Source organism: Thunnus albacares, chromosome 16 (assembly GCF_914725855.1).
Source record: "Thunnus albacares chromosome 16, fThuAlb1.1, whole genome shotgun sequence".
In the NCBI taxonomy this organism is placed as follows: Eukaryota; Metazoa; Chordata; class Actinopteri; order Scombriformes; family Scombridae; genus Thunnus; species Thunnus albacares.
Window position 1 is genome coordinate 11,949,936 of NC_058121.1, and position 26,633 is coordinate 11,976,568.

At 42.3% G+C, this 26,633-nt stretch overlaps 1 protein-coding gene across 1 annotated transcript in view; it reads left to right on the forward strand.

Annotated features, from left to right (window-relative positions):
• syne1a (spectrin repeat containing, nuclear envelope 1a) overlaps positions 1-26,633 on the forward strand; it is a 144,537-nt gene that overhangs the window by 57,225 nt on the left and 60,679 nt on the right. The window contains exons 44-70 of the mRNA XM_044329976.1: positions 76-229; positions 632-790; positions 1,460-1,642; positions 1,762-1,863; positions 2,459-2,662; positions 3,063-3,270; positions 3,987-4,099; positions 4,546-4,751; positions 4,848-5,009; positions 5,106-5,385; positions 5,732-5,904; positions 7,099-7,408; positions 7,521-7,685; positions 9,169-9,528; positions 11,074-11,210; positions 14,013-14,190; positions 16,623-16,805; positions 17,157-17,300; positions 18,598-18,753; positions 19,720-19,884; positions 20,252-20,424; positions 20,626-20,779; positions 21,136-21,279; positions 21,776-21,940; positions 22,159-22,476; positions 23,383-23,538; positions 25,653-25,823. Of these exons, the coding sequence (XP_044185911.1) occupies positions 76-229; positions 632-790; positions 1,460-1,642; positions 1,762-1,863; positions 2,459-2,662; positions 3,063-3,270; positions 3,987-4,099; positions 4,546-4,751; positions 4,848-5,009; positions 5,106-5,385; positions 5,732-5,904; positions 7,099-7,408; positions 7,521-7,685; positions 9,169-9,528; positions 11,074-11,210; positions 14,013-14,190; positions 16,623-16,805; positions 17,157-17,300; positions 18,598-18,753; positions 19,720-19,884; positions 20,252-20,424; positions 20,626-20,779; positions 21,136-21,279; positions 21,776-21,940; positions 22,159-22,476; positions 23,383-23,538; positions 25,653-25,823 (5,023 nt within the window). The remainder of the gene's footprint in view (positions 1-75; positions 230-631; positions 791-1,459; positions 1,643-1,761; positions 1,864-2,458; positions 2,663-3,062; positions 3,271-3,986; positions 4,100-4,545; positions 4,752-4,847; positions 5,010-5,105; positions 5,386-5,731; positions 5,905-7,098; positions 7,409-7,520; positions 7,686-9,168; positions 9,529-11,073; positions 11,211-14,012; positions 14,191-16,622; positions 16,806-17,156; positions 17,301-18,597; positions 18,754-19,719; positions 19,885-20,251; positions 20,425-20,625; positions 20,780-21,135; positions 21,280-21,775; positions 21,941-22,158; positions 22,477-23,382; positions 23,539-25,652; positions 25,824-26,633) is intronic.

A 26,633-nucleotide genomic window follows, 5' to 3' on the forward strand; every position in this document is an offset into this window, starting at 1 on the left:
TTTTAACATCTTACATTCACTGCCAATTAAGAAGATAGAAGAAGCTTTGACCTTTTTCTTTCTCTTCCCATGCAGTCAGGAACAGAGTGGAGTTGTGGTAGATCTTCTTCGTCAGTTCCAAAACCTGAAGTCGATCCTCAGCACTGCTGTAGAGAACGCCCAGGCTGTCGCTCACAACCTGCCTGATCATAACCATAATGCTCTGGAGGCCAAAAGGACTTTTACACGGGTTAGAAGAAAATAATGATTTTTTTTCCTGCTTCTTTTCAAATGTAGCATAGGGTTAACAGAATTTGTAGTTAGGATTAATATTTTAAACAAATAAGGCTGTATGTGTCATAGTCCACTTTTATATAGTTTTTGATGTGGTTTAGTTTGTTTAAGAAACAGAGAAATTTCCTCAACTCATTAAAAAAACAAGAAATCCTTTAATTTGTCCACATATTTAAAATCACCAAAGTTGGAGATACAGCTTTCACTCTGCAGCAACAGTTTGTTTTTTGTTTTCCTTTCTTAAAATCAGTGATTCTCAGACAGAGAATTACACTCTTCCCTTCCCAGTTTGTACGGTATCTCTCCCTCTAGTGGTGGTCTGTTGTCATTCCTTCGGTGCTCTTCTCTGTCCCTCCAGCATGAGACGGTCCAGTCTGACCTCAGAGAAAAACAGGAAGACATGGACCAGCTCATCAGCACAGTGGAGGACCTGCAGAGAGAGCTGGAGAAGGTTCCCAACTCGGATATGCGCTCCATCCAGAAAGACATGGAGACATTAAGGGACCAGTGGCTGGAGGTGAGTGGTGCTCAGACAGACACACCATGCCACATATCTGTTTTGGTAAAGAGGCCTTGATAGTGGAAATCATGAAGATGTTCTTCATTTAGACAAGTGCAGTCATATCTTAGAACTACTGGGTCAGACTTGGGTGAAATAATAAATTGATTTGACACTAATAAATTGTGTTACTATGTGAATTTTCCAAAAACTGTCAAAATTGTTTTGTCCAGGTCCAGAGCTGAAATATGATAACAACTATAAAAAGTATGAAAGGCTTTATGGAGTTGTTGACTGTGACTATGAAAATAAAAACAATTATGACGTCCACAATACAGCTCCGACAAACACGCGCACTGCTCCTCTCTTAATGATCTTTATTTCTTTTTTTCCCTTTTTTCCATTTTCTCCTCTTGTGGGATTTAGTTGGCTGCTCAGCTGTCACAAATGAGACAGAAATATAAACAAGTCTAGACACGTTATCTGCTTTTCTGTCTCTCTCTCACTTCTCATCCCCACATCTGTCAAACCAATTAAGTCTCGATTTCCTCCCATCTCCCAGTAAAGCATACCATCCCTTGTTACAGGGAGACAGAGAGAGAAAACTAAACATAAAGAGGGAAATAAATCCTGTTGAAATGTATCCTGTTCTGTACTCAGACACGTTGCTGTCTCTGTTTCTTTCAGGTGTCAGAGAGAATACAAACCAACACAGAAAGACTGGGCTACTGTGTGACCCTATGGGACGACCTCAAGAACATGGAGCAGGACATCAACCAATGGGCTGCCACCTCCATCGCTGACCTCACTGACAGCGTCACTGATCTCAGTGACAAGGAGAAGACGGAGATCCTCCTCGCCACCTTTCAGGTCAGATCAAGCTGGACAGTCTGCGTGAATGAGTGTTTGAATGATGTTGGTGGTGTGATATTCAGAATGAGCTCATAGTTGGTGTGATTAAATGAAATGTCCTGCTCTCTGATCTACAGGCTGAGGTTGAGAAGAGGGAGCAGAGGCTGGATGCTCTGCAGGAGAGAGTGACGGAGTTAAAAGAGCGAGCCAAACTGCAGGAAACCCCGCTACAAATGCAGGTAAATGTGGTGGCAAAAAGAGAAATACAGGGGGACTTAATAATAATAATATATTATTATATATGTATAGCTACATATTTATTCGATAATTGATAATACATATTTTTATTCTTAATGACAATGTATGGAATAAATGTATATGGTATAACTTCAATTGAAACTGAAACAAAGAGCTTTTTTGGCTCAGCAGTGGGGATTTTTCCCTTTTTTTGTTGAAGCAGGTGAAAATTAAACTATTAAAGCAATCCCCTTAAATCCTGAATGTTTGCTATTGGATAAATGTTTTTGTAGATGTTGTGAAATGAATATGTTGTGTTGTGTTTTTTGAGTGTGTTGCTGTTGCAGGAATGACAATCTAGATATAGCATTACCTCTAAAACTGCGTTAAGTATAGATTTCAAGTGCTATCACAAAACTAACAAAAATAAAACCTCAAAGTATACATGTAGAGTATATAAAAGGACATCAGAAGCACAGTGAAGCACGTTAATCATGTAGTGCTGTACAGATATTTGAATATACTCTTCACTGTCTGCATGTTGTTGATTTCTGATATTGTTTGTATAATGCTCCTAAATGTCTCTTATTGAACCAGGTCCTGGAGTCAGACCTGAGGAAGAAAATGGCCCATGCGCAGGAGGTGTACAACCAGGCCAAACACACTCTGACCTACTTCAGTTTTCAGAAGCAGCGACTGGAGGACCTCATGTCCCAGATGGCCGAGCGGCTGGCGACAGTTGAGGGTTCCTTATCTGATCTCACTGAAGCTACTTCACCTGAAGACATTGGCACAGTTAAGGTATGACCCTACCGGCACAGCAACACAACAATTCCAGAAATATATAGAAACTTTATACAAAAATGAATCATTCTTCCTAGTCTTACTTTGCATTTTTCTTTTAAAGAAGTTCATATAACTACCAACCATGCGTGACACAGAAAGGATATAGAAATGCCATATTCACTATTTGTTGCATTCATTAGCAAAGTTATTGCCCTCATTACAATTAACATACCAGGACACTACTCGATTCAAGTATTTCCTTAATTAAATTGTGAGCACAGCCTTTGGGTATAGTACTCTTCAGACAGTCTATTCTATGACACTTCTGCGGTATGTATGCAGCACACGTGTCACTGTTTCTACTCATTCCTTAATGATGAACACATTCTTATCTCTTACTGCTCTTCTGTTACAGGACCTGCAGAGTGTTGTTCAGCAACAGAGGGCAGACATGGACTCGGCAAGAGATGCTCTGAGTGCCCTGTGCAGGTCGCATCCCTCTCAGGAGCTGTCTCGCCTCTCCTCTGACCTCACCTCTATTGCCAAGCGAACAGAGGCTGTTGCCCAGCGCTGTGCCAAGACCAGGGGCAGCCTGCAGGACGGGCTACAACTCCACTTCAACGGTAAGAGATAAGAGATATTACCGGTACATTTTGTGGTTATATTTCATTTTGTGGAGTTAGATTTATCCTGGAGAGAATCACTTTAATGGCATATTAGTTTTTTCCAAGAGTGCTTTAATTTCCTTTACCTCACTCAATATTTTAAGCATTTTTTGTAACAGTGGCAGCACTCAGGTAGCCACTAAAACATAGAATGTTAATAACACTTAACATCCCATAATCACCCAGTGAAACAGTGTACTACTACATGATGCATGTCATTTGTTCATGTTAGTGGTGCAGCAGATTTAGAGATGATTATCCAACATTTTCCCCCAGAGCACACTCAAATCGCCCACTACAACGCACACCCCATTGACACACACTGTCTGGTACGCTAGTGCGCTCTCATTGCTCAGACACACACCTGTGCCTCGGAGAGTAATGTCGCTCTCGTCACATCTGCTCTTGAGGGAGTCATTTTGGGCTTGTTGCCAAGGCAACCTGGCGCTGCACAGTGTGGACACGCCCACGCTTCCCATCTGCCTCAACATATCTCCCGTTCTCGCTCTTATGTATATATGTATATATATATATATATATATATATATGTATATTTATATACGTATATCTTATCTGCTTTTCTTTTTACTGTACATCCATTTTACTCAGCTTGTCATCATTATATAATTTCTTTTTCTTTTCATCTTACATTTTCCTTCTCTTCCTCTAAGCAGAGCTCATCCAAGGCTTCCACTCCTGGCTTGTCAATCTAAAGTTGGAGTTAAAAGAATGTTCGAATCAATCAGGAGATGTTGCCATCCTTGGAGCCAAGTTGCAACGGCTGAAGGTAAAGTTATAAATGCTCTTATAGTCCTGATGGTGCAGTTACTACTTGTAGGGCACTACAGTCAATAAAAAGGTATAATCAGGTCTGTCAGTTTTCAGTTTTCCTTCAGTACCTGCAAGCTTTAAAACTTTGTCGCACCACGATAATTTTATACTGAATTAAAATTTAACTGATTAAAGTGATAATAATAGTTGTATCACAGTAAATATTTAAGTTTATATTTAACAGTGATGTTTATACTTTCCACATAATTTCCTGTATTATCTTAGAAATAAATCATCATTAAATACTGTACAATCAGGAATTGTGCTGAGTGTCTTAGGTAGACATATTTTACCTACACAATGATTGTGGTAAATCTAGATCTAAGGGTTGTGGCACTTAAAAACTTAGCAGGGACATGTCAGATTTTATTGGTCACACATTTTCCCCGCCTACATCCACAGGTGTCATTAGAGCAGACGTCCAAGGGTGAGGAGCGTCTCGCTAAGGTTTGTGAGGAGGCTGAGAGTCTCCAACTCCACCTCTCAAAAGCTGGAGCCACACAGGTTCAAGAGCATCTCTCCTCCTGTCAGAGAGAGTGGAGGAACTACCTGGACGGCTGCTCTCAGTCCCAACATGACTTGGAAGAGAGTATTGATCTCTTGAAAAAGTAGGTCATCGCTTTCTTGCATCTTGTATTTATGCAATGTAGTTTGCCAGGTGTCAGCTGATCGGAAATATATATCGCTTCTCCTCTCTTTTCCAGTTTCAATGAGACTGTGGAAGGTGTAAGAAACTGGCTTAAGCAGATGGAGATCAGCCTCAAGAGCGAGCCTGTTCTCGGGGCAGACAGCCAACAAGGTGCCCCTGACATCACGGAAGAGCTGGAGAGGATGGAAAACCTCCATAAGGAGCTGCTAGCAAGACGGTATGTACATGTGGGTGTGTGAGGCCATATTTCAAAGATGCATTTTAATTAGCTGTTGAACATTCTGAAAAATAACATATTACCGTTTCTTTCTAGGGACTCAATCGAGCGTGTCTGCCAGGAGGCCCAGTCTCTGTCTGAAGCAGGACGGGGGTCAGGAGGAGAGGGCAGAGTGACAGGCCAGCTCCAGATGGAGCACCAAGCCCTGCTGAAGGCAGCCAGGGAGAGGCTGCGAGGCTGTCAGGAAAGCCAGGCCTTTGGGGAAACGCTCCAGGGGGTTTGGGCCTGGCTAGAGGAAATCCAGGAGAGACTGGGTACAGTAGACAGCACCATGGGGACCAAAGAGCAGTTGGAGCAGAGGCTGGAGGCTGTGCAGGTGAGAGAGGGGAAACTGAATTCAAAGCAGAACTAATTTAATAGCCAACTACCGCAAAGTTGCAGAAAAATGTCTTGGTAGTAATGATGGAGACACAGAATGACAATTTGCACAAAAATGCACAACACAAGATAAGGATGCGATAAAATGCATTAAATAACTGTTACTTGAATCTTTAAGTGTGCACATATCATATTGTTTTTATATTGAGTCATTTTGTTCTAATACAGCAGTTGCACACAGTTACTTCAGTGACCACAAGAGGGGGCTGTTTGCTTGAGAACGGATTAATCCATAATTCAGATGTGTAAATCCAATTCACTCTAACCTGGCTCTGTTTGCACAGGACATCCTGCTTTTGAAGGGGGAGGGTGAGGTCAAGCTGAATATGGCGATGGGTAAGGGTGAGTTGGCCCTGCGCAGCTATGGAGCCGCCGGACAGGAAGTGGTGCGCTCTCAGCTTCAGGAGGTGGAGGATGCATGGGCGACGCTGCTTGTGACTGCCATGAGCTGCCACAGGTACAGAGGCTGCTTAAATATAATCTGTTGTCATGATTCCCATATGATAAGATTGAAAGAATTGCATGAACAATAACTGGACATGTTGCTGTGAACTGTAAACAGATTTTAATTTAACTATCCCATTTTTCTGGCTGATTTTATGTACGATTAAAAAGTTTTTACCCCTGGATATTTTAGAGGCCATTTACCTGTGTGCCAAAATCCTCTCTCTTGGGAACTGGTTATTTTCATCATGATAGATTGATGTCTCAATGCCATTAATTACCATTAGGTTAAATACATAATGAGAAATATTAGTCTCATTTTGTAACTCTGATTGATGAGTCTGATTTTGTGTGTGTTTTTCTGTGTGTGTGCATGTATGACAGCATGCACATGCATATGAGTTTTGTGTGTGTGTGTGTGTGTGTGTGTGTTTAATGGAGCAATTATGGCCCCTCCTAGAAAAAATTTATCTCATTAGGGACTAAATGGTGGATGGCAAACAGTGGGTCACACATGGGGTGTGTTTGTGTTTTAAGGGAAAAGGATAACAGGAGGAGGAGAGGGGTAGCAGGTGAAATAGAGGTGCATGTGTGTGTGAGTGTGCGGATATTGGTGTTATTTGTACATGCAGGGGTAACAGATGGCAAGGAAAATTATGGGTGTGTATCTGTGCCCGTGCGTATTTGAACTACCCCATAAAAGGGGATAAAGGCAATAAGCCAGTATTACAGACAATTTATATTTCTTGGCCATATCATGGGTCTGAATTTTACACTGTACCAGTATAGGACAGTTAAAAAGGTACAGTTTTTTTAACCTCCAGCATTTTATTAACAGATTTTATGTGCCAAGATTATGTAAATATTATGTGAATTTAAACCAACCAATACATTTGTATAATAATGTCAGAACTCGTTGTATTACTTAAACTTTACACATATTCATACAGCTGCATATTCTTAATATTTCCTACATACCAAAGCATTCAGATCAATAAGTCTGATAGACATGAGTTCAACATCCTCAAAATGGTATTCTGTTACAACTTTGAACAGATGATCTGTATTTTTAGCAGGTTTTATAGACCCTGCCGACATGTTGGATTCTGTACATATTAGATTGATCAGATTTTTTCTTTTTCATTCACAAAGCATATTTCCCATATGGGCCCGTCACACACTAACACACCCGTCCTCTTCCCTCCAGTCGATTAGAGTGGACCGTGTCACAGTGGGGCGGATACTTGGAGAGTGCTGCCCAACTGCGGTGCTGGATGGAGGCTGTGGAGCGGGAGGTGTGTGCCCCCCTCACCCCTCAGCCGGGTCCCAGAGAGAAGGCCTCGCAGTTAGAGAGACTCAGAGCCCTGCTGGCTGACCTGGAAGACCACCAGGTGGCATTGTCTAGCCTGGAGGAAAAAGCCAGAGAACTCTTCAAGAAGACTAGTGATGCAAGTTTCAATCATGGTGCCCGCACCCAACTGCAGGTGCAGTTTGATGACCTCACAGCTTTGGTGGAGGTATGTAGGATGTTACTTTATCCCCTGGTACAGTAGATAGTAAAATATCCTTTCAGCGATATTACCAGTTACCAAAGAATGAACATGTACATTATTTGTGTCCATTCTTTAGGAGAGAGTACGCCTGGCGCAGGCTGTGGTGTTGGAACACCAGGAGTACCTGGAGGCCGTTAGGGAGCTCACTGATTGGCTGATGACTGCAGGAGAGGAGCTACAGCATTGGTCTGATACATTAGGAGATTCTGCTTCCATCAGAAAGAAACTATCAGAAGTGAGGGTAAGGAAGTGTGTCAGAATACAAACAGAAAGCTCTAACTTGTGGATTTTACATTTAGTAAAATTTGGTATTCAATATTAGTATATAGTACAAGATCTTTTTACACTGAAAGACAGTATGACTTGCCGTTGTTTTGATGCTGACTGATACTTCCTCTTCACACCTATGGAGACGTTTGTCTTCTGTCTGCACACTTTGGTCACTTTTGCCTAGAAACCAATTCTTAATTCCACAATTCCTGAGAAAATGGGGTTCCTGATCCATACATTGACAGATCACATTTCACAATATCTGTTTGGTGTATTTTGATGTAAACATTTATTTTATAATATTTAACTTTAATCTATATAAAATCAAAAGGTATATTGTTTGACAGTGTTGGTTTGCAGTGTTGTGTATTGAAACAGTTTTACCACTCTGTACATCAGTAATGCAGATCATAAGAGTGCATCAGGATGGTAATTCAACCCAGTGTTGCTGATAGATTGTACAGAATGTTTTCATTTTGAGGTACTATGTAACAGTAAGCAATGTTTCACTGAATTAACACCATTGTGAGTGTAAATCATGCTGCAGGCATATCCCAACAGCACGTGTTGTGTGTGAAACTACACTCAGTTTAAAGGTGGTATATCTATTATCTGTTGCTAAGGTAACTGATTCTTGAGTTACAGATATCTGAATCTATCTAATCTTAATGGACTCCGGCTATGAAAGAGTGCAAACTATGGCAGGAAATTGAAATTGATGCACAGTTTGTTCCCATATCAGAGCCAAATATCACCATTTCTCCTGGCACATTTTAATACCAATAAGTTGGTCTATTACTGTGTTAAAAATAAACAAAACATAAAAGAGAGCAGCAGTGGAATTAATGCCTACGCTTTTCCCTTTTCAATAATTCTGTAATTACAGAGGAGAGGAAATATGTGAGCAGATATTGATTTGCATTTAAATTTCTCACATGGGTCCTAATTATCACATTATAAACGTGTGTTTGTAGAGCCATAGTGAGAAGCATTTTAATAGACGCGGAAATATAATTTGTTGTATACACAAGCTAGTTGCACCATTTTCTATTTCCTGTTCATGGTTTCAAGGTTAATGTTCATATCCTTCTCACGCACACTAAAATGATCAGATGCAGTTTTTTCTCCTTTTAATCCCTCTATCAGCTTGCTGCTATCGCATCACACTCAAGTGTTTGCTTTTCACGTCCCCTGCCTTTCAAGTGCTACCTTTCCACACAGAATTGAGAGGTGGAGGCGGAGAAGGATGGAGGACTGAGAGATTACTTTGATAGCAATTTAAACAAATATACATCAGAACTGATGGCGCAAAGGCAGAATCAAAGAAGTACAGATAGAAAGTGATGGAGTGATGTAGGCAGCTTTAAATAGAATCGACTGCACAACCAGAGGTTGCAGTCGCCGTAGCCACTGTTTCCGTAGCAACTTTGTCTCCTGTCTCCCCGTCATTTCAGGAGCGTGTGGAGTGTCGGCTACTAGAAGGCCGAGAGCGCCTCAGTCGGGTGCGTCGGACCGCAGCTTCTACAGCAGAGCACACGGCGGCAGGAGGCTGCGAGGCCATGGACCGACAGCTGGGGGCGCTATCCCAGGCTCTGGAGCAATGGGAGGGGGCCGCTCTGAGGGCCAGGGACGGTCTGGAGGGGGCCCTGGCCGCTGCTGCAGCCTCGGAGGAGGAATATGACCGTCTGACTGCTCGGCTGGAGGATGAGTTGAAAGAGCTAGACGGACGACTCAGGGGGTGGAGCCAGGAGTTGATTAAAGCGGAAGGGCGGAGCAATGGCGAGGAAGCAGTGGAGGGATGGCAGCTGGCTAAGGTACTGTAGCATGGGATTTAAATAAATGGCAGCATAATGTCTAAATCATTTACTGTTCATCTGGTCACAATAGTTTATTTAAAAATAATAGGCTAAATAATAAAAACTCTTCTGTTCAACTGGAATTTGGACTGGCGAACTGTGTAAAAAGCTGATAGTGGCTACTGTGCAGTACTGTACTATGTTAATTTCAGAGAAGGTGATTAGCATTGTTAAATTGAAAGTACCCACACTCACACACATACACACACACACCCCGTGCAGACTTACATCCTCTGCATTCAGCTATGCTTTCTCTGTCAGTAATTATCCATTCTATTTGTAAATCCGAAAAACAGATTAGTTTTGTAAATCAGCTTTACTGGGATGACGAAAGAGTGACAGCTACAATCCCATCAGTTTCCCTCATTTTCTCATTCTGTCTTCCCCCTCTGTCCCCTCAACCCCTCCCCCTTTTGTTGTTTTTTTTCGCCATTCTTCTCCACTATCTCTCCCTCCCAAACATTCTCTCTTTCCATTTCTTTCCTTATTCCTCTGTCTGTACTTTGACTTGTTTGAACTGGAGTGTACAGTGATGTCTTTCTCAGCTACAGGGGTTATTTCTTAGATGCTCCTGCTCCTCACCTCCCCTGCTGCTCTGCTTCGAACCTCTACAGGATGTTTACAGTGTGACAATTTTTCTGTATTGTCAAGAACATGTCATACCCCTCCCCAGGCTTCTTCGGCCATGCCTTTCTCTGGCTTTCCTCAATTTGGGGTTGTCAAAGAACAGAGGAGGAGTCTTCCCCCTCCTCCGGTCCTCTCTCTCCTCCTCCAGCCTGTTTCCTGTGTCCAGGCTTGTTTTCGTTACGCGCTCGTTTGTGCGCGTTTGAACCAATCCCGCATCTGTGAGGGCTGACAGCTGAATTCCACGGGGAGTGAGCGTGAGAGAGAGTGAGAAGGAGGAAAAATGTGTGAGAGGGAATAAGTGGAGGGAGTGGGAGGAGGGAGAGAGACCGAGGAGAGCGGAGGGAAGAGAAAGTAGTAGAAGGATAGGAGGGAGGGAAGGAGAAGAGGGAGAGGAGAGCAACGAGTCCAGGAGAACAGGCAGGGAGGGAACGTTGTTTATTGGTCAGACGTCAGGAAGAGAGCGAGCGAGTGAGAGTCAGAGAGAGGGAGATATATTGTACATATTTCATGGGACAGGATTTCATGACTGTATGAGTGCAGAATGTGAGGCACGCTGAGGAAAGCGGGAGAACGTTATCCACTGCTCCTTCCTGCCACACTCCGCGAAGAACAGAAATGCTATTGTACAAGCTGCACTGTGAGTATGTGTTGGAGCGTGTGTGTGTGTGTGTGTGTTTGTTGGAGCGCGTGTTTGTGTGTGTGTGAATGTGAGAAGAGCGAAAAGGACCGAGCCAGGGTGTGAATAGGAATGCGAGTGCACTTATTGAAGGGTGTCATGCAGATCTGTTGGATGCTTGTCTTCCCTTGACACACACACACACACACACACACGCACGCACGCACTGACCCAGCTGGTGCCTGTTTTGTGTTGTTTAGAATATACTGGAGGGCTTGCAGAGCGCCGAGCCGATGGCAGAGAAGTTGAAAGGCCAACTGAACGACCTGGTGCGATACTCCAGAGACCTGGGCTCACAATCTGACCGGGTCACAGCGCTTATCAAGCAACACAACAGGTGAGAAGAATCTTTCTGCTTGATTGAACTCTGTGTGGGAGGAGGAAACATTTTTGCATGTGGATGTGGAACTGAGATTTATTAGTTTTTGGATTCATGCAGTGCATAAAACTGAGCACTGCTTTGAATGTCAGCTTGAATGTAATTTTACATGCATTTGCCCTGTTGTGATACTTATTGATATCAGAAACTTACTGAATATGTAATGTAGTAATGATTTCAGTTATATATCCAAGTACTATTATTAGCCCTATAGGGAAGGTTTATCTCATATTATGATATCTTGCAGTGCAAAAAATGAATGGAAATGAAAATGAAGAATGGTAGAGCTCTCCCTAAACACAGCTCACAAGTCTGAGTGGGCAGGTTTAGCTTTTGTGTGAGAGAAGTCGGTGTGTGTGGCCATCTCACACACAGAGTTGTGACATGTGTCAGCCAGACAAAGGTGAAAGGTGACCAAGAGCAACAGAGCCACCAGTTGCTAAGCGACATTTAACCTCCTACTCTCACCTCTCCGCTTGTTCACTGTGTTTGTTTTGGTTTGTGTCCTTCTCCAAGCTTAATTTTATGCAAGGTTGAGTGTGGTTTTGAGGGAAATCAGATACATTTGGACGGTCTTTTTTTTTTTCACATGCTGATACATTGCATGCGTGAGTCTTTTCACTGAGCTCTAATTGCCTGCTTTTGTGTCCACGAGTGAGCCTGTATTCATTCAACATTTGTTTGTGAACACACCATACAGTGTCTTTTCAAAAGAACAGTGCATACAGAAGAACGTGCATGCACAAACATGCATATTCAAGCTATTCATTTGCAACACTTGCATACACATACCCATTCAAGCACACTATTAACTTCTAGCACAAATGATCTACTGTATTTGCATGAATGTAATATTTACTCATCTTGAGATACTGTAGAATAGTTAGTAGGGTGAGGAACTGTGACTAACATTTGTTGGCTGACAACCTGAGTGAGGTCAACTCGTTGGAGATGCGTTGGCGGGTAATTGGCTTTGGCTGCTGATTGGCAAAAACAGCACCCCTCCTCATTCACTTGGCTTTTTAGTTTGTAATAGACTTGGCCTGTGCGCTCTTTGCACCTGTCCTGCATTAAGCACTGTGGAAAGAAGCAGACAGAGTGAGAAAAAGAGTCAGAGGAGAGGAGATAGTGGAGGAAAAGGCAGCAACTCCCCCTCCTCTTCATAGCACATGCCAGATTTTGTCTGTCACAGCAGAAAAAAGTGCTTCTTCCACACCCGTGCTATCCCCACTGTGTTACCCTTTCATGCCCTCATCACATCATTAAAACTCAAGGGTGTTAGTGTGCATGTGTGTGTCCATCTAAGTGTGTGTGTGTGTGTGTGAAGGTGTGCTTCAATAGGAGGGTGTGTGTTTTTTCATGCCTCCCCTTGGACAGCAACTCTTGCTTAAACAGCTGCGCACCTTGTTTTCCTGCTGTCATCTTTTCCATCACTTCTTCCACTCTCCCCTCACTCCTTTAACCTTCACCCACTACTCACTATGTATGAAACCTAGTCATTTGATTTCCTACATACTCCTTATTTTCAAGCCTACATGGCATTTTATGAACATTAGCATTTTGTGAGGATTGTTTATGCCAATAATGTTCTCTTTGCCTGGAGTTTAAAGGAATTAATTTTACAAGTTGTGGCATATGAAATCACATAACTTACCCATACATTATGCTGCCCTAGAAATTATGCTCATATTAGACAATTCTGCACCTCATGTTTTATATCTGATGCAAACATATGCGGTGAGAAGGATGCCCTGTAGTGTGGCAGAAAGAAAGGGTGTGGAGATTCATGCAGGAGACAGGAATATGTGTCCTGTCACAGACCTGCCATTAACATTTGCAATTGTTAACTTTAACTCAGCTCAACAGTCATCTAATGTCAACGTTCTTGTCCGCTGTCAGGTCTGCACCACTGATTATTGACCTTAAAATGTGAATTACAGTTTGTGTATGGTTTATGGATTTACTTCCTTCCCTTCTTTAGTTATTCTTTCTGCCAGAAATCTTAGCTGTTGTTTAAAGAAGGACTTATTAGATTCTTAAGTTTATTTTGTTCAACATGTTTTGTTATTTTATTCACCATAACTAAAAGCTTTTATAAACCAAATGTCACTTTGCCTCAAATACCTGTATTGATGCTGTACTCCACATTTCAAAGCTATGAATGCTGGAGTATATATAGACAACAGAAAAAAAGTCACAGCATGTGGTGTTGGGAAAAAATACAATAAATCCAACTGTCAAACTATCCCTTTAATGTATCGTCACCCTTCACTGTATCCTCTCGCTCACACCTCCCCGCCATATCTCCTTCATCTCACCCTTTTTCTTACAGCATCAACCTGTCATTGCTCATTGTCTCCATCTTGTCACCCCTGTGAACTCTTGCCCCACTCATATGTTGCCTCTCAACCCCCTCCTACGCAGTCACCCCTTACCACCATCCCCCACTCTCCTGCTTTGCCCCAACGCTCATTCCTTCCACTTCACCCACTTTGCCATTTCTCCACCTGCCAGTTTCTCATTCCTGCTCATCTCTCAGGCTTCCCTTTCCCCGTCTCGTCCACAATGTGAGGACAGTATGTACAGTATCTGAGCATCTGCACATGTATCCTCTTTTGTTTTGATGAACACATGGGCGGTAGACGGCAGACGCTTCCTCGGTTTTTAACCCCTTTCTTTCTTTGTTCATTTCTCGGGGTAGATTTCAACCTGTGCTAAGTCCGTCTTTTTTTTTCTTCTTTTTTCTCTCCCCCCCCCTAGTCTCAGTCTTCGTGCATCCAGGGAGTGTCAAAATAAGGAGCGCTTGTTGGAGCAGAGGTTCCGTGCAGCTCTGAGAGACTTCCAGCAGTGGTTGGTCAATGCCAAAATCAGCACCGCCAAATGCTTCGATGTGCCACAGAGTGTCGCCGAGGCCTCCATCGCTCTGCAGAGAATCCAAGTAAGAGACATCTTTTACTCAGCTTTTATTCACAGTGTGGGAATCTGTGAATATTGGCCATATGCAATTCTTACTATGGTGTTTTTGCACTGAATGCTACAAATATCACTTGGAAATCACATTTTGTTCTGCCTGTTCAGCTATTACCGCTCATATCCAGTTTTGATTATGTTAATTTTAAAAAGCATCGTTCTTTTTGCTGGAAATATAAAATGCATCACCTCCTTTTTACAAGGATAAATCTACCAGACAGAAAATGGCAAATACACAGACTGAATCACATTTTTACTTATTATTCAGGGATTGAAAGTAGTAGAATTGATATTTATTTGAATGAAAATGCCACTGCTCCAGCCTTTTGAGAAAGAGCATTTTTAATAACAAGCTTTATGCTGCTGAAGGGGTTGCAGGATAGATGATAATACACATTTTACACTTGCATGTCAGAACTGCCACCCAGAATGACCATACTGTTGTATTCTACTGGCCATTAATTAGCTCCACTGAAGCAGTGATGGTTTCAGAGGAAGTTGCAGTTAATGGAGTTAGGGAAGTGTGAATTAGTCACTTGCATAAACCAGAATTTTTTAGCCTGTTGAGGGAAGGAAATCAACAATCTTCATGTCATAATAGTCTTTTTGTCTTATTTCACCTTTGGACTACAACTGACTTTTGTGTGGATTTAAGATTTAAATCCATAGACGTTTGGGTTCACGCTAAATTTGCAATTGTTAGTTACAAACTAGGGTTACTTTTTAACTGTTTGGGAATGCATTAGGAAGACTAAGCAAAGATTGCTACCATAAAAGGAATTGCTAAAAGTTAAATGATGTAATAGATGAAGAATCAATCTGCTTTCAATGGAGATTGCTCAAAGGGATTTCTGTTTTTAAATATCCACTGTTGAGTGTCCTCCGGTGGGCTTGTTGGAGTGGCGGGACCTGCCATAGGCTTGATATGGTGGGAGTGGGCAGATAGCCAGGAGGGATAAGAGAAAGCACCACAGCAGGGTCTCTGTGCCATTCTCTTCAAAATATCTCTGTGTGTCTCTCTTTCTGAGAAGTCTGCATCTTTCTCAGAGAGGCTGGCAGGTGTAACAGTCTGGCAGCCTGTTTAAAGCACCCCAGGGCCCTGGCTAAGAGTCAGGTGCTTGTTGGTTAAGGTAGACGTCCCCACATCTCTGCACCAGACAGTTAATTACCTCTCAGACACCTGACCATGTCCGCCACTACGTTACCACCAAGGAATTGACATTATTGCTTTGAGCTGAGCTTAAACAGTAAGACACTGATAAAGCACAGAACTTGATTTTACTCCAGCGTTTGAGATTGTTATTCAGCGCGGGTAGTACATGTGGTGCTTGATTTATTTTATCAGCAGGCACACAGTCAAAGAGGAGAGAAGCAAGTTCAGAATGTCAAAAGTACAAGAGCAGACTGTTGCATTTTCCAAACGGATGTCAAAGACGGGAAGTTTTTGCATGTGCTCCTTCAGAAGTTTCTAGTGTAGCTTAGAGGATGAGAGGGAATGTCATAGAGAATATGGCAGTGGAGGAGAGAGGAATACAGAGGCGGTCATGTTTTATTTATTATTGACTTGGTGAGGAATGTGGAACAATGTTTCCACATGGCTGACCTCCAGGAGGGCCAGCGTGGGAGGGGCAGAGGCATCCATTGTGTCACGCTTAATTGATGGTATACAGTTACACTGGCAGGGGGAGAGTGGTAGTAAGTGTGAAACAGACAGTGGATGAACATAGAAGAGAGAGATGATAAAGAGACATGTTGAAAGACGGAGAGCGACAGAGACTTTCTATGGTTGTGTGTGGCTACACTCTACCAAATGTGTGTGTGTGTGTGTGTGTGTGTGTGTGTGTGTGTGTGTGTGTGTGTGTGAGAGAGAGAGAGGAGACTGGAGCTGCAGTGTGTGTAAGTGATGTGCTGACTGCACAGATGGTGGAGTGGTCCCTGCTGCGCTACTGTCATCGGCTCAGCTCTGAGGGAGGGGTGTTTTGTGTGTATGCGTGTGTGTCCGTGTATGCGTGTGTGTATGTGTACGTTTTCTGTGGGTGGGTACGGAGGAGCTATGTAAAAACCAACACATTTCAGGCTCACTGACTTTCCTTATCTGTTATTGCCTCCCCGGGTCAGGCCCCTCCTTCTGCCCTTGCATATGGAATTAGTAATGATTTGATCTAATTACTGGTTTTGACCGTGTAAGGTGAGATTCTGGGACACCGAAGAAAAATCTGTTGACCATGTAGTCTATGACCGTATTGATTTCAGTTGCCCATCAGTCGTCTCGGAAGACAAAAAGAAGTTGGGGATTGTCATTCAGTCAGTTTCTTTCACTTTCACACGCTCCTCCCTTTTGTGTGTGTGTTTGTGTTAAATAGTCACAGTTCCTTTGTCTTTGTCTGTGTATCCCCACAGGAGTTCTTGAGTGACAGGGAGCATGGCCAGGCCAGGCTGAGTACAGTAGGAGCCAGTGGGGAGCTGCTGATGGCTGTGGTGTCCAAAGACAGAGTGGAGGGAATCAAGGCCAAAGTGGCAAACGCAAGAGAGGACTGGAAGAGCCTGATGAATAACCTACAGATGAGGGAGGATGCACTCAAGGTCAGTTAACATTTACTTTTGTCTGGTATGGCTTTCTTTACCGAGGACTCTTCTGAAAAGAAAAACAGGATCTCAAAGGGACTAAAACATCAACTGTGTGGTTTGGATTTTAACATGAATGCAGACTTTGTATTTTTATACAGTATGTCCATGTTTCTATGCTTATTTTCCCGATTATACACACATTAAATTGATTTTGTTTCATTTTACTTGTTGTGAAACCCATAAATAATTGCTCTTTAGCATGAAATTGCTTCTTTAAACCGAGTTGTGTCCATTTGTGCAGAATCACTTCGTATATAAATTGTTATCACTGTGTCTGATGGGTTACTGTATGTACTATATTTCCAGAACTTGCAGTCTCAGATGACGGAGTTTGAGGCCAGTGCTGAGCCTCTGCAGGACTGGCTGAACAGCACCGAGATCAGAGTTCAGGAGAGCAGTGCTCGGCTACACGACCTCCCAGCCAAGAAACAGGAGCTCAGCAAACTACAGGTATTTTAGAGCACAAAAGACCTGCTGCTCATACAGTCACGCCTGACTCTACTCTGTGTGGGGTTCTTATACTGGTTGATTTGTGATTCCACACAGTATTGCCAGTGCACAAGCCTCAGCTGGATATCACAGCTTTGTTAAAATTACATGACTCCAACTATTGTTATTATTCATGGAGCCACCTCTTGGATTTTTACAGTGTTTTATGGACACTCCTGTAGCAATAGGATTTGTTTTATATCAGGCCTTTTTAATCCATACTGATCCATTTTTCAGTTAAATTACATTATGTCATACCAAGTGAGCTCCTTACATTTCTTTTCTCAGCTGCTATCACTGAAGTTCTCTTATTTCCTCTCTTCAAACCTTGTCATTCCACCATAAATTGAATATTAAGTAGATTTTCCAAGAACACTAAATAGTCGTGGCTCTCCATCAGATACACATCCCTGAAGTACAATCTCAAATCAGCTGGGAAAAGGAGGAGGACCTAATTACATTTGTCGAGCACCACTAGATCAAAATAGAGCAGCGTCTTGACACAATAGTCAGAGGAAAAGTCCAGAAATCTAATTAATTCTCCTTCTGTCACAGCTGAAGCACTGCGTGGCTAAAAGGCCCTTTTCAGGATGCGATAACAGCCTCTGCCATGTCTGGCAGAGACAAAAAAGGGAAGAGAGGCACGGAGCGTTAAAAAGATAAAACTGACAAAGGAGAAAAAAAATATATCAAGCCCATCTCAAAGCTCTGCCCTTATCGTTGTTGCTATTTTTGTATTTACTCTGTCGCCCGCTGTAGCACTTCTCCACGTTGCCTTTTGTCTGGCCCTGCAAGCAATTACATTTCTTCCCTCAGCACCTGAAGTATAATACAATACATGCAGGCTTGTCTCCTCACCCTGGTCTGTGCTGTGGTGTCTAACTGAATAACCGCATTTCCTTTTAAAAAACGAACATCAAGAGAAATACTGCTGATGCTGTTTTTTTATGATGTTCTTATCCCCTGTCTTTATCCGTGTATATTGATGTGCTGTTGTTGCTCTGACTGTTCTTGTGACATATTAACCCTCCTCTGTGCCTCCTGTTCTACTTTTTGTCCTTCTCATTTTGTCAAATTTTGATTCACATTTTTGTGGTGCCTCACACACTACTATCTTCTCCATTGTGCTCCATTACATCTGTCACCTACATATAACCCTGCACTCTCAACTGCGCTCACCCACATCCTATCGCTTCTTCACCTCTATTACTTCATTTCCACCGTCATCTCCTCCTACTCCTCCTTCATACTGGCCCAGTGTGTGCTGGAGGAGATGGCCAGTCGGGAGGCAGAACTGAGCAGTCTCAGGGAAAGAGCTCATCGTCTCTGGGAGGGACAGGCAGCCGGCAAGGGCTTCGTCCACCGAGTATCCCAGCTGTCAGCGCAATACCTAGCTGTCAGCAACTTAACCAAGGTAACACTGCTCCCACCCTGTTTACCCTCTGCCCCCCTTTCTTGTCCACTTATCTGTGCTTCTGTCTGAAAAATAGTACAGCATGCTGAAATATGCCCCGCTTGATTCATGTACTGTTTGGAAACTACAGAGCCTTCTGTCCAGCCATGTTGTTTACTGTTGCTCTCTGTGATGTGCTGTGTCATGCATTATTCCTCGGTCGCACATCAGTCACAGTTGCTGTAATCAGCTTGCCTCAGGTAAAAAATATTGCTCCCAAGAAAGTCTCGATATCCAGAGTAATTTACCTGAGCACAGTAATCTATCTTTCACCTCCAAAAGGTCCTCGCAGTTGCAGCCTCATCAGACATAAGAAAGGCCAAGGCTGTGTAGCTTACCTTTATCCACTAAAGCACTTCTGAAATGCCACAGCTGAAATGTGCCAGTGCTTGAGAAACTGACCTTTTTGAAACTCTCATTAGATTGGTCACACTCTTGTGATTAATTTTACATGGCATAGAACAAAACATTACATTGACCGCAAAGCACCATTCCTCTTACCTCAGGACAATGAGAGTGCCCCAACGATGATGAATGGCGTTTATTTACTTTGCTGGCCAGCTGGTGGAGCGCTATTTTTAGGTCTTCTTCCCTGCCAGACTTGGAAACAAGGAATGAAATCGTTTAGAATTGCCACTTGTAGATTGTTACTGTAGCTCTGCTTTTCTCCACTCTACGGTTACAGATGTTAAAGATGTATGAATGATGACTGCAAACAAAAAACATGCGGGGGTGGGGAAGTCTTTGGAGACGTCTGTGTGGAAAGACTGTAATTTCAAATACAAACAGAAATATATGAAGACAATATGGTTATACACCTGAAAAGACTTTGTTCTAAATCCTCAGTTCAGTGTTAACCTGTTTCTCAGAGCCACTGTAGGTCTTGAATGAGTGTGTTTACAGTGCTGTTCTCTGATCTCTCTAAAGGACAAGGCTTCCAGGATTGAGCGTATAGTAGGGGAACACCGCCTATTCTCTCAGGGCCTTAAAGAGCTCCAGGACTGGGTGTGTGAAGCTCAGAGGGTCCTCGGCACTTGCATCTCCACCACCACTGATAAGGGCGTGTTGGAGGACAGGATGTTACAGCTGGAAGTAAGGACGGACAAGACGGGTTTGGGATCCCTTAAAGGAATACACACATGTTTTTCAGAGATTAACATAAGTGTTGGTGATAGTCATTTTATGAAATTATCATTGTCTCAGAGGTGAGAAAAGCTGGTCTTGTAGCAGATCTAACACTGAAACAGTATATACTTGAGCAAAATATGGCAGTTTTATGTCAAGATTATAGCTACAACAGCATTTTGACAGAGCAATAATTTAGCAAATTATGTCTAGGGTACACTTTTTTTTTTTTAATCAAAACCCTGATGCATTCCCTTAATGTTGTAGAAAGCAAAGTTCTCAGATTAGGCCTCAGATATATATTTTTCAGCTGATCATTTTCCTCTATTTGCAGGCCTTGCTAGCTGCCCGTCAGGAGCGAGAGATCCAGCTAAAGATGCTGCTGACACGGGGAGAAGCAGTTCAGAGAAACACTTCAGCCGAGGGGGTCCCGGTTATTCGCAAACAGATCCAGGACCTCAAAGACTCATGGGACTCCCTGCTTTCTGCCTCCATCCAGTGTAAAAGGTTGTGATCTTGAATCTGATCAATCTGTCAGTCAAATGATGAATAGGACGGGGAACTGTCTAGTTTCACTTGATGGATATCATGTAGTTGAAAGGTTACAGAGACAATCAGATTTAAACGTCTGCATATGATTTATGTGTGTATTTGTGTGCGTGTGTGTGTTGTTTCCTGTGTGTTAACATGACGGTGTTGATGTAACAGCCAGCTGGAGGGCGCTCTGTCGCAGTGGACCAGCTATCAGGAGGACGTGGGTCAGTTTGTGCTGTGGATGGACCGGGTTGAGGAGACGCTAAGCTGCTCAGACAGGCAGTACTCTGAGATGAGAGACAAGACTGCTAACCTGGGAAAGACCAAGGTATTAAACAATATCTTGTTAATAATGGCTAGTTTAAACTCTAGAAAATATCTAGAATAAGATTTCCCAAACCACATGTATGTATCAGACAAATCAGCAAACAATGGCAAGTGTTTAGAAGATGATGTGACTCGCTCTCCTTTAATACTTTAGCCCTGTTAACAACTATATAAATCTATTAAACCTTCTGCAAATTAAGATGCAATGTGTTTAAAATGTATACACAAACTTTTATTTTATATTTTTTAAGTTAATTGACATTTACCTTTTCTAATCCATGTCTTATTCTGAACATTTATACCCCAGAGTCTCCCAGTTAGATGTACTACAATGAGTATGTTCTTATTTCACTCCAGCTTCTCTATGAAGAAGTATTGAGTCACAGTAGTCCTTTGGAGACCATTGCCACAAAGGGGTCCAATATGGCGGAGCACTACACTACCCAGCAGGAGGTGCAGCAGCTGCAGTGCAGATACAACGCCCTCAAAGAAAAGGCCAAGGTTCTTACCCACAACATACGGTTTCATTTTTTTCCTCTGAGGGCTTTTGAATAATAAATGATTGTTTTGAAAATTTTTCTCTGAACGCCTACTTCATGTTGTTTCATAGATCTCAATTATATTCCTACAAATTGTTGGAGAGTGCGACCTGTATGTTGAACATTTTAGGAACTTCTCAAATGATAATTTAAAATTCATTATGCGTTTTACTTTGTTGTTTACAGATTTAAAGACAAAGACATTCATTTCATCTACAAAGTACATTAAATATTTTGCTGCTCACAGATTATGTTCAGATGTAGTTCAGTTTTTCAGTTTCAAACCATTTAACACAGTATTGAGGCAACATTTTTTCAACTCAGCTTTCAGACAGGGCTCTTAATTATTATGTCCTGTGCAAAACACTTTTCAACAAGCTCCACTGTCCACTGCTTCTGTGATACTGGACAGACACACCCCTTTGATCCAGTAATGTCTCCAACCTGTTGTTTTACAGAATGCTGTCAGTAAGGCCAAAGGACTGGTGCTGGTCCATCAGGAATATCAACGGGGGTTACATGTGTTCGAGGACTGGCTGGAGCAAGAACAGGCCACTCTGGCATCGTTGTCCCATCCAGAAGGCGTTGTGGATACACTGGAGAAGACACTGCAACAGCTACAGGTAGTGATAATGTGAAGTTTGAGCAGGGAGTGTTCAAGTATAAGCTTTCATGTATTGATGTGCAGTCTTAAACACACAACCCTCATTTTACCTGTGTAAGGGCTAAAAGGGCTTTTTTTTAACAAGGCCTTGGGCTCCTGACCTTTTTAGCAGCTGAACCACTTTTAACACTTCAGTGCCACAGTTTCTTTATTCTTACCTTCATATTTTCCTCATAGCTCCTACAGGAACGCTGTTCAAATGGCCAGTCTTTGCTCTCCTCTGTGCTGACCAGCAGAGAGCGAGTAATCCCGTGGGGTATACCTCAGATTGAGGACCGAGCCCTGGACACCGCTCAGCGGGAGTGGGGGGCTTACCAGGGTCGTCTGGAGGAAACTCAGGCCCAGCTGAGCTCCACACTGGCCAGACTGAGACAGATGGGTCAAAGGTTTCTGAGCCTGGCCCAGTGGCTGGAGGAGATGGAGAAGGTGGCTAACTTTAGGCGTCATCGGAGGTCAAACAGAGCCACCAAGGAGACTCAGTTAAAGAAACTCCAGGTCAGAGAGAGACGTGTGCTCTTAATATTTTGTGCAACTGTCAATACTGTAAGACTAGTTTGATAACCTGCTTTCTCTTGTTAATATTGGTCTCTGGTAATATTTTCTAGAAATATCCTTCTCTCTTTCACTGGTATTCACATACAGTAACAACACCAATTTAACAGTAACACCTGGTTACACTGCAGATCACACATTTACTTTAATTCAGTATTTTTGACAAGAAGAACAATAACAAGCAGCTCACCTTTTCTTCATACTAATTTTAAGCTTTAAGTAGCAAAGAGCTAACCTACACGAAATCAACTATGACTGAATTTCAGTGGCTCTAAATGAATCCTATCAAAACTCCTGGTTCTGCCTTTGATTTCTCCTTTGTCACATCCAGGCAGAACCTAAAACAATGTACCAATTCATGTACCCAAACTCAGTTACAAAAATATCTGAGCCAAAACTATCATTTTGCCTTTCAGAATTAATGTTATTAAACATCCTGTAGCCTCGCAGCACCATATATCACTTTTCTTACTCATATTGTAACTCTGAACATGGACTCTACTCACAGCATGCATTTGAATAAAAACAGCAGTCCTACTGGGTCTCCTCCCTTTGGAGCATGCTTCCTGCCAGTGTCAGGATGTCAGACAGTCTCAGTACTTTCCTTCCCTGCATTTAGAGGGATATACACACACACACACACACATACACACACACACACATAGACATAGAGACCCTTTGGCCTCATGTCTTGTTTGTTATTTCCTGTTTTCTTGTTCTCACATGCTTTATTATATGTATGCCATTTTGGCTTTTAAAAACCTAATTAGGCAACTAAGTCATGAATGAATTTGACTAGATTTTACTACTATTCAAATTCACACAATTCTCTGTGTCCCTTGTGAACAGGGGTGTCTTCAGGCAGTGCTCACACGGCAGGGAGAAGTCGATGGCCTCTCCTCTCTGGCCCAGCAGGTTTTGGAGGAAACTTACATCAGTAGTCGTGTTAGTGTGACTGCCACCCAGCTCACTGCCCGCTACCATTCACTGCTGCTCAACATACAGGTTAGAGAGTCTCTCTGCTGTTCAGTGATTCATATGTCATACCTGAGTGAATATTCCCTTGTTATTTTCTGCATTTGTTTTTTCAATCAATGAATTCCATGTTTTGAAATGAATATCTTTATATGTGTGTTGGTTCGGTGAAAAATACAAAATTGTATGTAGATCAGGTTTTTTATGTTCATATTTTTATGCATAAGGACGACCTGCTTTATCTGTCAAAGCACTTTTCACAGGGAGCTACAGACTGAAAATGAATTTGCTTACAGCAAGTTGAAATGGAGAAATTGTGATATGCAAGATTTTTTGCATTTTTTTTCCAATAACAGAGATCATTTGGCTATTAATAGTGTAGTGTAGTGTAGGCTCGTATTGTAGCCATATGTGGAATATGTTTCTAATGAGAATGTTGGTAGATGTTTGAGTTTCATTAGATAAGTGTTTTCTTCATCTGTTCAGCTGTTTCTTCCTATGCTAGAAACCCAGTTCTTCTCAAATTAAAATTACTAAGACCAACATATGTAAGCACAGTTGTATAAACTCTGAATAAAGTACTCATCAGCTGTTATACGTAACCTTGATAGCATCTATGCTACAATAATTTATGTATTATCATATTAGGACTTAACAAAGAATCTGGTGTCCAGGAAGACTGCCTTGCTGCCAGACATGTGCAATAGTAAATTTCCTGTCCATCAAAACATTTTCTTGGTAAAGACCACCGGGCATCTTGAGTTGGATCACTTTTGTACTCTACTGTCTCAAGCAGAGATAGAAAAAATATGAATACGTGAGCATTGCCATCAGGGTCTCTGCCCGCAGTGGGCTTTTCACACATGGTTATGCTCTCTCACCATGGAATTTACTCCAGTGAGTCTTTGGACTCTGTTTCTGTAACACCCCATTGAAGTAGCTTTGAGAGTTATGCCTGTGAGCCCAGCCTGTGTTGTTCTGTATACTCAGATCCAGCCTCTCTATTTGTCTGCTCCTCTGGGGGAGACTAAAGGAAAATCAATGGGGCTCCTCTGGTCTGGGGCTTAGGCTGTAATTAAACGCTACAGAAGGCAATCTCACACCCGGCACCAGGAGTGGAAAAGCTTTGCCCGCACTGCATTGATTTTTACGCCCTTAGTAACACATCTGAGTGTGCGTGTTTGTGAGTGTATCCCCCTCACTCCCGTACTTTGTTTCTCTGTCTCTGTTATACCCACACCCCTTCCTTCCCTTCTCAAAATTGACTCAAGCATGAATATATTTACAGTCATACCCACACTCATGTACACAGGCACATAACATCCCTCTCATACCATGGATTCTTGCAATTATACTGTGTGAAGTGGGGGCCATATGGGCTTGAGGTGGGAAGCTGTTACCTCTGTCTAGTCAGAAAAGGTGTGCACTCAGCACTATCAGCTAATTGGAGCTTCTCACCACAGGATTTGCAAGTTGAGTGAATAATGTGTCAAACCTGCAAGAATCCCTCTCCATCCTCATGGTGTTATTGACTCAAAATCTCAGTCAAGTGGATAATGCATCAAAAACATAAAGCCCCTCTCTACCTTGTAGTGAAGCTATTGACATTCAGCAGATGAAAGAGGAGGAGGGAAACGGATATTTTCTGTTTTGATGGCTGATCAGAGAGCTTTTAGTCCTTGGTGGCCTAAGACTGCTGAGCACATCACATACTTTAAAAAAAGAGATAAAGACTACGTTTCCTGAATATTCCCTTGACCAGAGTCTTACCAACAATTCTGACCTCAGAAATAAAAAGAAGGCAGTGTTTGTTGAAGGTTATTAACCTTTATGGTCATACTATTAAATAGTATTTGGGTGAGGTAGGGTACCAAATGTTCAATTAATTAGTAAATTCAATTTATATATTTGCCATTAATCTACTGATCTACTGCCAGTATGACCACATTTAGTATATCACTGTCATTGTCTTCACACATTACAATATTAATGTAAACAACATGCAAAAAGAACATAATGCACTAAATTCAGTTTGAGGGCAGTGTCCAATAACTGTAAAAATGTTTGTACTGTATTAATATCATCCTTGAAGATCCAATATTTGTTGGAATTTACTTCTGACCTTTCATTCAATCATTTTTCAGGACATCATCAAGCAGCTACAGGAGGAGCTGAAGAGTATAGAAGAGGCTGAAAACCTCTGCATGTCCTTCACTGACTGGCTCAGTTCAACTCAGAAAAGCTTCACAGCATTAACTGACAGTTCTGAACCTCTGGACCGCTTTGCCATGGACAAAAAGATGAAGAAATTAGAGGTATTTATCTATTAATCTGAGTTTCTACTGAATTTACATATGTGGTTAGGTGGTTAAAATTTAACGGCCACAGTTCATTTTTCAGAGGCAATTTGATATAAGGTGCAGTGCGGCGCTTAATACGCTTCCCTGAACAGGCTGCAAGAAATGTTGGGTATTACCATGGCAAACTGATGAGTTAGCAAGACTTCAGTTTGTAGTGGAACATTTGAGCTCAAATTCATCCGAGTCCAATATCCAAGCCAGCAAAATGTCCTTCTGCAATCTCGTTTTCTGCCAAGCAACATACGGCACCTGCTAGTAACATCAAGAGTACAGATTTCTTTGGCAGCTTCAGTACGCTTGGCCAGCAAAATATGCAAAGGCTATCTTTAGAGCTAGTAAAGCATTCAGTGTACCTATAATATTTGGTTAGCGCTCAAGACTAAGAGAACTTCACAGCATACTAAACTGTGGCATAATTGTAACAGTTCCTCTTTGTGCTCTTTTTGTCAAATGGACATTCTTGGGAAATAGCCCCACTGAAACATGCACAGACGGCAATAAAAGGAAAATCACCACCATGGTTTACTTGACATAGTTCATATCAAGTGTGCAGTGGCTTGGATGAGTATGTGAGTATCGATCGGCTCTTTATGAAGACAAAGCGGATGCCGCTTTAGAGCAAGCATAGTAGCACGGTGAGACCCCCCACTGCGAGGCAGAGGATGAAGAAGCGCCGGTGTCAGGAGCCTGCTGGCACAGACACTGTAATTGATGCAGTGCCTTTACCGCTTCACATCACGCACACACACACAGACACAGTTCTCT